The following is a 16,730-nucleotide window of genomic DNA, read 5'->3' as shown; positions in this document are numbered from 1 at the left end:
CGGAACTCGAGCCTTTCTATGGAGACGTCTGGGTTAGCGCATGCATTTGCCCTAATGGGGGAGGGCTGTGGGGTTTGCAAGGTAGTGCGAGGAGTCTCAGGGGTCTGTGAAGATGCGAGAATCTGGTTGTTAGGGTCTCAAGTCTGTGAGGTCGAGCAAATGTCTGCAGCCTACGCTGTGCAGGAGAATCTGAGTTCTGGGAGATGGGCAATGACAGCCAGATCTGTACCTTTGGAAGGTGGTGGGTCAGTAAGGAATTCTGTGAATTTTAGGAGCGTACGTGTTAATACAGAGGTAGAAGAGCCTGCAATCGCCGGAGAGAAGTAGGGCCTTTGCTTTGTACAAATGTCAAGTGAACTATGTGACAGTTACAAATGTTCTGTAATTTAATTAGCGCTTGAGTCTTCTCTCCGATTTACACTCGCCTCACTATTTCCCGAGATACTGCAGGGAAAGTCAGCGCTCACCAGCTACCTGTAGATGGCAGCACAGGACCCTTGCAGAACTGAAGGGCTTTGAGTCCAGGGTCTATCCGGCCTCTCTCCGTGGAGCTGGCGATATAGATTGTGGATCAAACCTGATAAAGTTCTCTGAAAGTCTCAGATTCTTTAGGTTTCTGGGACTTTTTTTTTTTTTTCGGTAAGTAGTTAACTTAAGCTGGTTTACTGAACACCAGTGATATGCAAAGAAAAAAAAAGTTTTTCTCTATCCTCAAGGAACTTGTTTAAGTTGTCAAATAGCTTGATAATCCTACAGAGAGTAAAGGTGGAAGGGTTTGGAGTAGTGGAAAAAGCATAGGCCTCTGAACTTTGGGTATTGGATATTTACTAGCTGTATGAATTTGGCTAAATTACTTGACTTTAAATGATACATTATCATTAACTAAAGTCCATACCTTGATGAAATTTCCTTAGTTTTTCCTTATGCCAGTTTTCTGTTCCAGCATCCCATCCAGGATAGCACATTGCATTTAGTTGTCATGTCTCCTTAAACTTGTCTTGACTGTAACATTTTTTCAGATTTCCTTGTTTTCAATGGCATTGATGGTTTTACCATAGGATGTTTTACAGAATATCTTTCAGTAGGATTTGTCCGATGTGTTTCTCATGATTAGACTGGGGTTATGGGTTTTGGGAAGGAAGACTCATGAGTTAAAGTGCCAGCTTCTTTCTTTCTTTTCTTTCTTTCTGTATCTCTTTCGTTCCTTTAAAAATATTTTGTTTATTTATTTGAGAGAGAGTGAGCAAGTGAGAGAGAACATGAGCTGGGAGGACAGAGGGAGAAGGAGAAGCAGATTCCCTGCTGAGCAGGGAGCTGTTGGTCACAGGGCTGGATCCTGGAACTTGGATCCTGGCGTTCCAGGATCATGACCTGAGGCGATAGCAGGCGCTTAACCAACTGAGCCACCCAGGTGCTCAAAGTGCCAGTTTTATCACATCATATCAACCTATGTGTGTGTGTATGTAGTATATTTATATACACAATATTGGTATTACATTGTATATTCATATTACAAGTTTTTATTTTAAATCAATGGCTCTTAAACATTCTCTGAGTATTCTACAAGATTTAAAAAATGTCTTTATGAGGGGCTCAGTTGGTAGAGCATATTAACTCTTGATCTCAGGGCCAGGAGTTCAAGCCCAATGTTGGGTATAAAGCTCACATAAAAAAAATAAAATTAAAGGAAATAAATAAAATTCTTTATGAAATATGTTAGGCATAGAGAAAGTTATAAAGAATACTATAACAAACACCCACATTCTTTTCACACAGCTTTATCAAATATTAATATTTTACCACATTTGCTTTAAATTCTCAAGAAAATTAATATTTCAGATAAGTTGAGCTTTTATATATAGTCCTTCCTAATCTCATTCCATTCTCTTCTTTGCTTCTCATCTTCTCTCTCCAGCAGTAACCACTATTCCAAATTGGTATTTATTTTTCCTCTACATTAAAAAAAATAAATTTATTGACTGATGTACATGTATTTTTATTGGATGTATACTTAGAAGTACTGAGTAATAGGGCATGTATATGTTCAGCTTCAATAGATATTGCCAATATTTTTTCCAAAGAGATTGTAACAACAGTTCACAGTGCTACAATATATGTGAAGTCTAGTTTCTCCACTTTCTTGCTAACTCTTGATGTTGTCAGTCTTTTTAATTTCAGCTATTCTAGTGTATATGCAGAAGTATCTCACTGTGGCCTTAGTTTGCATTTCCTTGATATCTAGTAAATTTGGGCACCTTTCCGTATGCCTACTGGTTACCATTCGTGATTTGCCTGGTCAAGTCCTTGGCCCATTTTTCTTTTTTCTTTTTTTAAAGATTTTATTTATTTATTCATGAGAGACACACAGAGAGAGGCAGAGACACAGGCTGAGGGAGAAGCAGGCTCCATGCAGGGAGCCCCACGTGGGACTCAATCCCAGGTCTCCAGGATCACGCCCTGGGTGGAGGCAGGCATTAAACCACTGAGCCACCCAGTGATCCCCTTGGCCCATTTTTATATTTGGTTGTCTGTCTTTTTTCTATTTGTAAGAGCTCCTTGTATATTCTGCATATGATTATTTTGTTAGAGAAATCTATTGCAAATAACTTTTCCCATTCTGTAGCTTTCTTTATTTTCTAAGTAGTGTTTTTCAATAAACAGAAGTTCTTAACTTTATTTTTAAAAATTATTTATTTATTTGAGAAAGAGAGAGAGAGCAGGAGCAGGGGGGGAAGGTCAGAGGAAGAGGGAAAAACAGACACCCTGCTGAGCAGGGAGCCTGATGTGGGGCTTGATCCCAGGACCCTGAGATCATGACCTGAGGGGAAGCCAGATGCTTAACCAACTAAGTCACCTAGGTGGTCTGAGAAGTTCTTAACTTTAATATAGTCCAATTTATTTCATTGTTTGTGGATAATGACTTTATTTTATACCTATTTAAGAAGTCTTAAAAAAAAAAAAAGAAGTCTTTGCCTATCCCAAGTTAATGAATATATTCTCTTATGTCATTGTCTAGAACCTTTATTATTTTACCTTTTATAACTCATCTACAATAGATTTTGTGTATGGTGTGAAGTAGGAGTCAAGATTCATTTTTTTTCCCCATATGGTTATGGAACTGATCCAACACTTTTTGTTAAAAAACGTCATCAAAGTACAACTTTCAAAAAGTTAAAAGCAAGATTCTAATAAGGATATGGAATGAGGGATGCCTGGGTGGCTCAGCGGTTGAGTGTCTGCCTGCGGTTCAGGGCGTGATCCCAGGGTCTGGGATCGAATCTCCAGCAAAGATCCTGCTTCTCCCTCTGCCTATGTCTCTCATGAATAAATAAATAAAATCTTTTTAAAAAATTATATGGAATGAATGCATGACAAATTCATTTAACTCATTACTGAAGGAATAAGGAAGATGATAAAGCATGTTTGATAAGCATTCAAGGAAATTAGTTTTTTTTTTAATTTACTTTAATTTAATTTTTTTATTGGAGTTCAATTTGCCAACATATAGCATAACACCCAGTGCTCATCCCATCAGGTGCCCCCCTCAGTGCTGGTCACCCAGTCACTCCCACCCCCCGCCCACCTCCCTTTCCACCACCCCTTGTTCGTTTCCCAGAGTAAGGAGTCTCTCATGTTCTGTCTCCCTCTCTGATATTTCCTACTCATTTTTTCTCCTTTCCCCTTTATTCCCTTTCACTATTTTTTATATTCTCCAAATGAATGAGACCATATAATGTTTGTCCTTCTCCGATTGACTTACTTCACTCAGCATAATACCCTCCAGTTCCATCCATGTTGAAGGAAATGGTAGCTATTTGTCATTTCTATTTTTTTTTTTAATTTTTTTTTTTTTATTTATTTATGATAGTCACACACACAGAGAGAGAGAGAGAGGCAGAGACACAGGCAGAGGGAGAAGCAGGCTCCATGCACCGGGAGCCCGACGTGGGATTCGATCCCGGGTCTCCAGGATCGCGCCCTGGGCCAAAGGCAGGCGCCAAACTGCTGCGCCACCCAGGGATCCCCTATTTGTCATTTCTAATGGCTGAGTAATATTCCATTGTATACATAAACCACATCTTCTTTATCCATTCATCTTTCTTTTTTTTTTTTTTTTCCATTCATCTTTCAATGGACACCAAGGCTCCTAAGCAAATTAGGTATTGTATTAGAGTATGGCAGGGGGCAATATGTGTATATGTATGCATATATATGCACATATATATATACATAACCATACACATATGTGCATATATATGCATACACACATACATAGAGATGGAGAGATTTTATTATAAGGAATTACCTTACAGGATTATGGAGGCTAACACGTCCCAAGATCTTTCAGGTTGGCAAACTAGAGACCTAGAAGAGGTGATGGTATAGTTCCAGTCCCAATCCAAAGGCCTGATAAAAAGCTGACAGTATGATTATAGTCTGAAAGCCAGCAGGTTGAAGACCCAGGAAGAGCTGATGTTTGACTCTAAAGGCAAGATAAAGGACCAATGTCCCAATTGAAACAACTGGCCGGTCAGAGAGAAATGTTTTCTCTCTCTGTTTTTTAGAGATTTTTAAGTAATTTCTATAGCCAACATAGAGCTCAAACCCATAGCCCTGAGAGCAAGTCACATACCTTACAAATTCAGCTAACTGAGCACCTGGAGAAATTTTCTCTGACTCAGCCTTTTTGTTGTAGTGAGGCTTCAGCTGATTGGATGAAGCCCACCCACCTAGGAAGAGCAATCTGGTTTACTCAGTCTATTCAAATGTTAATCTCATCCAGAAACATCCACCCAGAATAACGTTTGACCAAATATTTGGGCACTTTGTGGCCTAGTCAAGTTAACACAAAAAATTAACCATCACAGGTATTTATAGGCATTTGAAAAAGGTATGTTAGATAAAAGTTAGTTAAAACTGGTTAATGTCTACAGGATAATAACACCATAACCTTTCCTTTTCTTTTAAGATTTATTTATTTATTTATTTTAGAAAGAGAGTGCACATGAGCACGAGTTGGGGGGGCACGGGGAGAGAGGAAGAGAGAAGGGGAGAGAGATTCCTCACTGAGCATAGAGCCTGACATGGGGCTCAATTTCAGCACTCTGAGATCATGACCTGAGCCAAAATCAAGACTTAGACACTTAACTGACTGAGCCACCCAGGCACCTCCACCTTTTTAAAAAAAATAATTAATTTCTTTATTTCAGTAATCTCTACATCTAACATAGGGCTCAAACTCACAACCAACCCCCAGTCAAGAGTTGCATGCTCTTCTGATTGAGCCAGCCAGGTTCCCCATAACCTTTTCCACTCATCAGAAATCCTTTGCATCATTACCAAACAAAAATCTGTAAGTTATCACGTGACTTCACAGTTTTAGCCTTTAATCAATAATAAATAGAGAATGAGTTAAGGAGAAATATATTGCCTTGATAGTTCATCTTTATCGGCATCCCTGGGTGGTGCAGCGGTTTAGCGCCTGCCTTTGGCCCAGGGCGCGATCCTGGAGACTCGGGATCGAATCCCACGTTGGGCTCCCGGTGCATGGAGCCTGCTTCTCCCTCTGCCTATGTCTCTGCCTCTCTCTCTCTTTCTCTGTGACTATCATAAATAAATAAAAATTAAAAAAAAAAAAAAGATCAGCTTTATCTAGCCCTACTGACTCTTCTTTGTAGCATTTCCAAGTTGTGGATGATTTGTGTCAACAAAACAATCTTTATTCCCAGTGCTCTATAGTATCTCCTTTTTCATAAATCAAGTGTTTGTCACAAGTGTTCGTCACTTCTATAATTTTGTAATAAATTTTGATATCTAGTAGTGTATGGCCTCCAATTTTAAGATTGTAAGATTATATTGACTAGGGATCCCTGGGTGGCGCAGCGGTTTAGCGCCTGCCTTTGGCCCAGGGCGCGATCCTGGAGACCCGGAACTGAATCCCACATCGGGCTCCTGGTGCATGGAGCCTGCTTCTCCCTCTGCCTATGTCTCTGCCTCCCTCTCTCTCTCTCTCTCTCTCTCTCTCTCTCTCTGTGTGACTATCATAAATAAATAAAAATTTTAAAAAAATAAAGATTAAAAAAAAGATTATATTGACTATTCTTGGCCATTCCATTTCCATCTAAAAAAATTTTTAAGCAAACTCTATATCCAATGTGGAGGCAAACTCTAAGATCAAGAGCTATATAATGGATGCCTGGGTGGCTCAGTCAGTTAAGCATCTGCCTTCAGTTCAGGTTGTGATCCCAAGGTCCTCAGATTGAGCCCCACATTGGGCTCCTTCCTCCTCAGAGCGCCTGCTTATCCCTCTCCCTCTGCCTGCTTCTCCCTCTGTTTGTGTTCTCTCTCTCTGCCAATAAATAAATAAAATCTTAAAAAAGAAAAAAGGAAAAGAAAAGAGAAAAAGCTGTATACTTTCCAGACTGAGCCAGCCAGGTGCCCTTCTGTATAAATTTTAAGATCTTATCAATTTTCACACACACACTCACACACACACACACACACACACACACCTATCTACTAGGATTTTCATTAGGATTGTGTTAAATCTAGGGACCCCCGGGTAACTCAGTGGTTGAGTGTCTGCCTTTGGCCTGGGTCCTGATCCCAGGATCCTGGGATCAAGTCCCTTATCGGGCTCCCCTCAGGGAGCCTGCTTCTCCCTCTGCCTGTGTCTCTGTGTTTCTCATGAATAAATAAAATCTTTAATTAAAAAAAATGTGTTAAATTTATAGAAAAAACATTTAGGTTGTTTCTAGTTTTTTGCTGTTACAAATAAATATTAACTTTCCTTTATTTAATAAAGAGGTTGTAGGACTTTATGGGAATCTTTTCACTTTAGGCCCAAAGGAAAAATAATAATTTGGCGGCTCTAAGTACACTGCTCTTTTAAAACAAAACATTGAAGGAGATTTAATTTTGCCTAGAGGAATTTATGGGTCAACAAATTGAACATATATTTTAATATATTTCAATGGTTTTAACATTTTATATGTTGAGTTTGAGGTACCAGAGTAGTCTTCAGGTAGAGAAATCTAGCGGGTTATTGGACATATGGGTCTGAAACTAATGAGAACAGTCTGAGCTAAATATATAGATTTGGAATCTATTGATATATATAGATAGCAAATATCTATGGGCAAGGTTAGAGTTTGTGAAGGAAAAAATGGGCTGTACACAGAAACTTGGGGCTCTATTTCATGTCTATATTAACTAATTTGAGGAGGAAAATGAACCTGAGTAACAGTAGATTAAGGAGCAAGGGCACCTAGATCTCGTGTGTATATGTGTTGGGGTGTAGGCAGGCCTTGGTCTGCTCCATAGAGCTTTTTATAGTGCCTTGACCACTGGGCAGGGCTATGTTAATTCCAAGTTCCTTCTCTCTACCACATCCTCCACTAACCCCCTAACCCCTAATCCTCTACTCCTTTTCCTGGCCGTTTGTGTGTTTTGGCTCTTGGAATCAGCAACTGTCCTCTTTTTGCCAGTAAGGTTGACTTCCTCTAGGTACCTGGATTTGCTCATCTGCCCAGGTTCATAAAGATAGGAATTGATTTCCAGCAGCCCAGATCCAGGCAAGAAAGCACAGTACAGCAGCAGTGGGAGCTGGGGAAAGCACCCAGTGGGCCACGAGCAAGTCAGCTTCCAACAGTTTAATAATGAGGTCCTGAAGACCCTCAATTGCTAACAGTAGCATGGTGTCCCCCTGCACTGAAGCTCTGCAAGAAGATCAACCAGGAGGCTTAGCATTATTCAGAAGCCCTGGCCAACCCAAGGATGCTCAAGCCCAGCCTAGAGTCCAGTCACAGCCAGTTTGGAGAGAGAACTTGGCATGGGCTTCCTATGATCAGACAGAAAAGGAGATGGCTGATAGGTGGTACAGTGAAATCAAGCACTACAACTTTCACCAGCCTGACTTCATCTCCAGGACTGGGTACTTTACAGCCATGATATCAAAGAACACAAAGAAGATGGGAGTAGGGAAGGCACTTGCAAGTGAGGGGTCTTCCTTCATGGTGGCCTGATACTTCCTAGCAGGGAATGTTGTCAACTAGGCCTCTTTGAAGAAAATATCTTGCCTCCAAAGAAGGAATTTGTTAAATGTAATGGGAAGGTGGCAGACTTAATGTGGATAGGAAGTGCCCAGAACAATGAAAACTCAACTGTGTTTCTGCCGCTCTGGATGTATGTGCTTGTGTGTGTGATGCATGTGAGTGTCTCTTGTACACACACTTGGATATACAGCTCTGCGTGAACTTTTTTTTTTCTTCTTAGAGAAAGTGTTGGGTGTGGGGAGAGAGGGAAGAGAGACAGAGGGAGAGGGAGAATCTTCAGCAGACTTCACACCCAGCATGCAGCCTGATGCAGGGCTGGATTTCAAGACACTGAGATCATGACCTAAGCTGAAATCATGAGTCAGACGTTTAACCAACTGAACCACCCAGGCCCCCCTGCATAAACTTAATCTTATCAAAGGAAGGGTCATATAAAGGCTTTAATGGTTATCTAGATAGACCACAGTTATTTGGACTTTGGGGGGAAAATCAATTATAAAACTTTTAAAAATTATTTTTAAGAAAATTTATTTTGTACATTACTTGTAATATCCATCTTTGGGCTTTTTGAATTCTAATGTTTGTGATGCTTTGAAGTGAAGTTCATTTTATGTGATCATGCATTGTAATCTACTTTTGGTAGATTTAAGAATTTAAAATTTGAGAATGTCTTTTTTTCTTAACAATTTTATTTTTACGGGCATCTGGCTGGCTCAGTCAGAAGAGCACACAACTCTTGATCTTAGGGTTGTGAGTTCAAGCCCCACACTGGGTGTAGAGATTACTCAAAAAAACAAAACAAAACAAAACAAAAAACCAAAGCAAATGATTTCAAGTGGTTTTCCTTGGCTCTTGATAGTCCATAGTTGCCAATAGTGTTTAGTTGTTATTTGACAAGTTAATGCTGAATTTGAAGCCACTGAAGAATTAGCCTCTCTGAATAATCTGCATGAAACAATTACAGGTAAAAATGTTTTTAAGAAAGTTGAGAAAACATTAATTCAGCACAACCTGAAATCTGCTAAATTGTTTCACAATTGATGGTGGCAAAAATATATGTGGAGCAGAAAAAGGGCTTAGTTCAACAAATTTACAAGTCTTGTGAAAATGTAATATATTTAAAGTGTATGGTTATTCACGGGGTGCCTAGTTGACTCAGTTGGTTGACTCAACTCATCATGACAGTCATGATCTCATGAGTGGTGAGATCCAGCCACATCAGGCTCCATGTTCAGTGGGGAGTCTGCTTGAAGACTCTATCCCTCTGCCCCTCTCTCCCAGTCATATATTTGGGAGCCTGCTTCTCCCTCTGCCTATGTCTCTGCCTCTCTCTGTCTCTCATGAATAAATAAATAAAAGCTTTTTTAAAAAAAATAAAGTCCTAGTGTCAATAGTTGACTTCATTCAATCTCATAAACACAACCAGCATCAGTTTTTTGGGTTTTATTTTTATTTTTTTATTTTTTTGTCAGAAATAGAAGCTGAATATCTTGATTTGCCCCACTACACAGCAATTTGATGGCTTAGCATTGGTAATGTTTTATTACGAGTTTTTGAGCAAAAACTGGGCAGGGGGGGGGGCGCCTGGCTGGTATACCATGACTCCTGATCTCAGAGTTGTGAGTTTGAGCCCCATGTTGGGCATAGAGATTATTTTATTTATTTTAATTTTTTTTTTAATTTTTTTATTATTATTATTTATGATAGTCACACATAGAGAGAGAGAGAGGCAGAGACACAGGCAGAGGGAGAAGCAGGCTCCATGCACCGGGAGCCCGATGTGGGATTCGATCCCAGGTCTCCAGGATCGCGCCCTGGGCCAAAGGCAGGCGCCAAACCGCTGCGCCACCCAGGGATCCCTTATTTATTTTAATTTTTAAAAGACTTTATTTAAGAGAGAGAAAGTGTGCCAGAGAGCATGAGCAGAGGGAATAGCAGAGGGAGAAGGAGAAGCAGGCTCTCCGCTGAGTAGAGAACCTGAGAGGGGGCTCAATCCCTGGACCCTGGGATCATGACCTGAGCCGAAGGCAGATGTCCAACAGACTGAGCTACCCAGGTGCCCTTATTTTATTTTATTATTATTATTTTTAAAGACTTTATTTATTTATTCATGAGAGACACACAGAGAGAGGCAGAGACACAGGCAGAGGGAGAATTAGGCTCCATGCAGGGAGTCTGATGCGGAACTCGATCCTGGGACTCCAGGATCACGCCCCAGGCCGAAGGCAGGCGCTAAACCACTGAGCTACCCAGGGATCCCCTTATTTTATGTTTTTAAAGATTTTGTACTAATGTATTTGATAGAGAAAGAGTGCACGTGCAGAGTGGGCACAAGCATGGGTGTAGCAGACAGAGAGAGAGAGGGAGAAGCTACCTGCTAAGCAGGGATCCTAATGCAGGCCCTAGTCCCAGGATTCCTGGGCCATGACCTGAGCCGAAGGCAGATGCTTAACTGACTGAGCCACCTAGGCAACCCGTGATTACTTTAAAAATAAATAAAAAGTTAATTTAAAAAATTGAGCAAATATCCAGAGGAGAAGCTAACAGAATTCTATAAATGCTTTCCAAGCAATGAATATGCTCAGTTGAATCACATGCTTGTGGACTGACAGCAGTATTTGGCAGTAGTTATCTGTGTGAAAAGACAGATGAGATACATAAAATCTCATTACAGATCAACATTAATAGTTGAACATTTGCAATTGATTCTGATAATGCTGGAACCCAACTAAGCAAAATGCATACTCCCCAAAGGAATTTTATCCCTTTCATTAGTAAACCTATTGTACCAAAACTTGTATTTAATAATTATTGGTTTATTTTGAATAGTACTAATTAAAATTTTGTGGAAATTTGTTTTCTCTCTTGTTTACAAATACCTATACAATAGCCTCAATTTTGCTTTTTTTGGCCTAAAACCTGAGTATTTACTGAATGGTCCTTTATAGAAGTTTGCTGGTCTCTGCTCAGTACTAAAACTGCAAGAACACCCAGTAATTTTGTTTGTTTGCAAGTCTTGGATAGAAACACACATCCCTTCCCTAATGAAGATTATGTATTTGCTAAGTTAACCATGCCCCAAAACTTACTAAGTATAAACAATCTGAAACCTCCAGGTTTATATACAAACATCCCACTTCTTCCTCTTAAACATGATCATTAGCACTTTTCATAGGCTGTTTATCTCCAGACTGTGCTTTCTTTGAAGGACTGTCTTATTCTTCTTTGTAGCACCATGTATAGTACTTGGTAGATGCTCAATAAATTTTTTTTTAATTTATGATAGTCACACACACAGAGAGAGAGAGAGAGAGAGAGAGGCAGAGACATAGGCAGAGGGATAAGCAGGCTCCATGCACCGGGAGCCCGACGTGGGATTCGATCCCGGGTCTCCAGGATCGCGCCCTGGGCCAAAGGCAGGCGCTAAACCACTGCGCCACCCAGAGATCCCGATGCTCAATAAATGTATTGAAGTCTCTGTCTCTAGCTTGGACTGCCTTCTTAGGGTTCAAGTCCACATTATCTGTCTAATGGTTCTATATGCAAGAATATACCTGACAGTCTCAAACTTAATGTATGTGTCCAAAAGGAAACATCTTTCTCCCCAAAGTAAACTGTAGCATCATCCTTTTAGTAAAGCTGACTTTAAAACTCTCTCTCTCCCTCTAGTGGTTTGCTAAAGAAAGGAAATTTTTATTCTCTATTATATTCATGGTCATTTTGTGCCAAGTTCTATCACATTAGTTCCTTAACATTGAAAAGTATTAAAGAGATTGTCCTTTTTCTTCCTCCTCAGTTCCATATTCACTGTCCTCGTTTAGTTTCTCTTTCTTTCATAGATCTTTCCTATCATTTATAAACTATTTACAGATAGTAATTGTGCTTTGTTTACTTTTGCATCCTCTCATTAAGACTGACCTAGAAGATATTTAGTAAATATTTGTTAATTTAGTTATTTATATTAGATTTCTCTTTGGAGGCATTAGGAGACATTTCCCAAGAGATAAGGAACTTGCTGGAAGAGAAAACTTTCAATGGCCTTGGAGCATGGCTTACAGATAGTCATAAAGTTGATAGAGGGTTCTTATCTGGTCTCCTTCTCTTCTGCCTAAGGGCTCCAAAAAAGGCAGCAACAGAGCCAAACCTGGTATTTTGTTCTTAACCTCTTGAGATTCTTGGGTTCTCTTCATTACATTCTTTCCTTGAATCCCCCCCACCTTCCTTTTCATTTCCTGATTTCAGAGTCCTAGCTCTCAGCTACCTGACAGCTAAACCTTAAGTATGAATTCCATTCAAATACTAAAGAACTTTCAAGTACTCTACTGGAAAAACTAATGAAGACTGTGAGACATGGAAGATTTATTTTTTTTAAAGATTTTATTTATTTATTCATGAGAGACACCGATAGAGAGGCAAAGACACAGGTAGAGGGAGAAGCAGGCTCCATGCAGGGAGCCCGATGTGGGACTCAATCCCGAGACTCCAGGATCATGCCCTGAGCTGAAGGCAGATGCTCAACCACTGAGCCACCCAGGCATCCTGGAAGATTGGTTTTCTATGTCTGTTCGAATTGCTTCTGAAGATACACTTATCTTGCTGATGAGTAGAACTTGTGCTGGTCAAGTGCCTAGAGGGCAGAAGACATCATTGCCTTTTTCCCCTTTTTCCTTTGAACTTTTTTTTTAAAATTTTTATTTATTTATGATAGTCACAGAGAGAGAGAGAGAGAGAGAGAGAGAGAGAGGCAGAGACATAGGCAGAGGGAGAAGCAGGCTCCATGCACCGGGAGCCCGACGTGGGATTCGATCCCGGGTCTCCAGGATCGCGCCCTGGGCCAAAGGCAGGCGCCAAACCGCTGCGCCACCCAGGGATCCCTCCTTTGAACTTTTGACTAGGAAACTGGGATGCTTCAGAGCTTACATCACAACTTTTATTTTTGTTTATTTTTTTTTAAATGATTTTATTTGTTTATTTGACAGGGAGAGAGCAAGTCTATGTACAAGCAGGCAGAGGGAGAAGCAGGCTCCCTACTGAGCAGAGAGCCTGACCTGGAGCTCAATCCCAGGACCCTGGGATCATGACCTGAGCTGAAGGCAGATGCTTAACTGGCAGATGATGCCCCTACATCATAGCCTTTAGACAGTGACTCTTGCTCTGCTTACCTTCCCTGTATCTCCCAGGCCACATTCCTCCCTTCATATCCACAACCTAAGTAACAACAAACATGTATCGGGCATTTTTCTATGTTCTAGATAATTTTTTTTTTTTTTTTTTTTTTTTTTTTTTTTAATGATAGTCACAGAGAGAGAGAGAGAGAGGCAGAGATATAGGCAGAGGGAGAAGCAGGCTCCATGCACTGGGAGCCCGACGTGGGGGATCGCGCCCTGGGCCAAAGGCAGGCGCCAAACCGCTGCACCACCCAGGGATCCCCTGTTCTAGATAATTTAAAGGCAGTTCCTCATTTAAACTTCAAAATCATCTTATGAGGTAGTTTCTATTATTATTCTTTGGGAAACTGAGGCCATGTAGCTTGCCCAAGGTCAAAGTATCAGAGCTAGAACTCAAATCCAGATATGGCAGACAGATTTCTAGGATGGCCGGCCAATGATGGCTGCCCCAATGAAGCAGCTCTGGTGGTATTAATGTCCTTGTGTAATCCCCATCCCTTGAATGTGACTTGCTTCTGATGTATAGAATACAGTAAAAATGAGGGGATGTCACTTCTGTGATTAGGTTAAAAAGATTGTGACTTCCATTTTGCTAATAGACATTATTGCCTTCTCAGCTTGCATGCTTTGATGAAGCAACCAGCCATGCTGCAGAGGCCCAATGACAAGGAATTGAGACAAGCCAATAGCTAATAAGGAACTGAGTCTTTCAGTCCAAAAGCCTAGGAGGAATTGAGTTCTGCCAACAATCACATGAGTGAACTTGGAAGTGAATCCTTCTACAGTCAAACTGGCACTTTGATAGCAGTCTGTATAAAACCCTGAACCTGGGACAACTGTGTGGCTCAGTGGTTGAGTATCTGTCTTTGGCTCAAGCCATGATTCCGGGGTCCTGGGATCCAGTGCCCCATCAGGCTCCTCACAGGGAGCCTGCTTTTCCCTCTGCCTATGTCTCTGCCTCTCTCTCTGTGTCTCTCATGAATAAATAAATAAAATCTTTTTTTTTAATCCTTTTTTTTTTTTTTTTAATGATAGTGAGAGAGAGAGAGAGAGAGAGAGGCGCAGAGACACAGGCAGAGGGAGAAGCAGGCTCCATGCACCGGGAGCTTGATGTGGGATTCGATCCCAGGTCTCCAGGATCGCGCCCTGGGCCAAAGGCAGGCGCCAAACCGCTGCGCCACCCAGGGATCCCTATAAATAAAATCTTAAAAAAAAAAACAACAAAAACCCTGAAACAGAGGATACAATCAAGCCATACTCAGATTCCTGACCCACAGAAACAGTGAGATGATAAATGTTTTAAGCCACAAAATTTTATCAGGCTCCCCACAGGGAACCTCCTTCTCCCTCTGCTTATGTCTTTGCCTCTCTCTCTGTGTCTCTCATGAATAAATAAATCTTTTTTAAAAAAGCCACAAAATTTTGGAGTAATTTATTACATAATTGATAATACACAAGATGGATCTGATTTGCTTCAAAGTTCATGCTTTTCTCAATTTTATAAAGGACAGCTAGGTAGCCCAACCTCCAGCAGCCCAGAGAATGCTCATATTTTTAGGTCAACATCTCTATTGACTAAGCTGGCTGAATCGTCCTAGTCAAAATCTTCCTCAGGGTATTGCTCCAAATTTGGATGAACCTGGAAGGATCAAGTTTTCTTTTTCATTGCATTTGCTATTGCTTGCTATTGCATTTGGAGTGTCACTCTCTCATTGCAACCATTCCAGTGAAAGAAATCATATGATAGCTAGGTTTGCTTTTGGAGAGCAAAGACCCTGTTAGATTGACTGACCCTCCCAGTCTGGCAGGTAGAATCCCATGAGGCCAAGAGTTTGCAAATGCTGAAACCTGAGGTGGGCTAATGAGGCCTTCGAAAGCATCTCCTCCAATGGTGCTCAGCCCTGGCATCACAATAGAATCACCTGGGGAGCTTTTAAAACGGATTCCTGAGCTTTACTCCAAGCCAATTAAAGTAGAATTGTGTCTTGGAAGAGATGTTGCATCTGTACAATACACTATGTATCTTCCGGGTTTCTGCTCTGGTCTTTTTTAGTTCCTCACATGTGCATTTGTCATCTTACCAGAAGTCCTAGCTTAAAAGACCTGTGTTCCCTCTCTCCTTCATTCAGTAAATATGAACGGACTGATTTTTACATACCAGGTACTATTATAGTAATTGGAGATACAATGGCATGCAAGAAAAAAAAAAAAAAAGTCTAGGGGCAGCTCAGGTGGCTCAGCGGTTTAGCGCCGCTTTCAGCCCAGGGCGTGATCCTGGAGTCTCAGGATCGAGTCCCACGTCGGGCTCCCTGCATGGATCCTGCTTCTCCCTCTGCCTGTGTCTCTGCCTCTCTCTCTCTGTTTCTCATAAATAAATAAATAAATAAATAAAATCTTAAAAAGAAAAAAAGGTCTAGATGAGAACTGAAGTCTCCAAACATTTTACTTCATGCTCACTCAGTTATTTTCCTTTGTTTTGCTGTAATTGCTGAGTAAAACATGCTTGCCTTGTGGTACAATCTTGTTAAATTATTACAGGTAGGATCTCCGTTAGCTGTAAGGGACAGACTAAGGAAGTCCGACGGAAATTCTTCAATGAAAAGAATCTTCTTGGGTGGGAGGAGCAGAAGACTTTAGTTACCTCCTCACACTGGTGAGGGCAAGTCCGCCCTCGCCGTTCCAAGACCTATTAGTGGGCGGAGCTGCCTTCATTCTTGCACGTAAGGAAAGGGGAAGGAAACCCCGCCTCTTACGTGCTTGTAGGAGGCGGGGTCGGCGGACTGGGCGTGAGTTGATTGGCTAGGAGGCGGGGCGCCACGGGTTGGCTCCTTCCAGGCGCTCGCCGGGATCCCGGTGCAGCGGGAGGAGGGGGGTAGTCCCGGTAGCTCCTGCCTCCCAGCGATGGCGCCGCTGTGCCGCGCCCAGTCTTCTGTCTGTCCGCCCGTACTCGCAGCTATTGGGAGCACGGTCAGACGGTGAGGATTGAAGCGGGTCCGAGGGAGCGGCGGGACGCTGCATGCCACGGGGACCATGAGGAGCCTTCAGACCTGTGCGGCCGAGAGCGGGAGCAGCCGCGGCACCTGCTGAGAGGAAAGAGGGAGCCGCCGGGTGCGGCGGCGCGGCGGGGTGCGACGGAGGCTCGCGAGTGCCTCGGCCATGTCGCTGCTCTGTGTACGCGGTGAGTGTGTGGACGTGGGGCGGGGGGGGGCGGGGGTCGCCGAGGGGTCCCCACACGCATCCAGTGGGCGTCGGGTTACCACCTTTTCCAAACTTCACTTCTCCTCTGCGCCTCGGTGGCGATTGTGTTAACTCATTTATAAACGTTTAAGGAGGTTCTTTTCACTCTGTCTTGTTTTCCCTCACTCTCCTGTGAGGGGCTGTTAACCTCTCTCCATTTCGGTGGCCATGTGACAGAGTTGTTGGCCGGCAGGCCCAGATCCTATTAAACAGTGACCGGGGCTCTTCTCTAGTGAGAGTACACTAGCTAGGAGACCGCGAATAGTTGGGT

General features: G+C 41.9%; 1 protein-coding gene and 1 pseudogene across 28 annotated transcripts in view; both read left to right on the top strand.

The window, feature by feature from the left end:
* Positions 1 to 16,730, top strand: part of UNC13B (unc-13 homolog B) — a 245,728-nt gene that overhangs the window by 354 nt on the left and 228,644 nt on the right. For 6 of the 28 annotated variants that reach the window (XM_072728018.1, XM_072728017.1, XM_072727998.1 and 3 more), the window contains exon 1: positions 16,020 to 16,400. The exons of 5 other annotated variants lie outside the window; for them this stretch is intronic. Coding sequence is in view for 8 of the 23 variants with exons in the window: in XM_072727998.1 (XP_072584099.1) it covers positions 16,379 to 16,400 (22 nt within the window). In the remaining 15 variants the exon portion in view is untranslated. Of the gene's footprint in view, positions 1 to 15,991; positions 16,401 to 16,730 lie in introns of those variants that run through there. 17 more of the 28 variants (XM_072728007.1, XM_072728014.1, XM_072728012.1 and 14 more) reach the window with 10 other exon arrangements.
* LOC112930810 (Golgi-associated plant pathogenesis-related protein 1 pseudogene) lies at positions 160 to 8,254 on the top strand (annotated as a pseudogene).

Source organism: Vulpes vulpes, chromosome 12 (assembly GCF_048418805.1).
Source record: "Vulpes vulpes isolate BD-2025 chromosome 12, VulVul3, whole genome shotgun sequence".
NCBI classification, from domain to species: domain Eukaryota; kingdom Metazoa; phylum Chordata; class Mammalia; order Carnivora; family Canidae; genus Vulpes; species Vulpes vulpes.
Note: the sequence above shows the minus strand (reverse complement) of the source record. Positions and strands in the feature narration are given on the sequence as shown.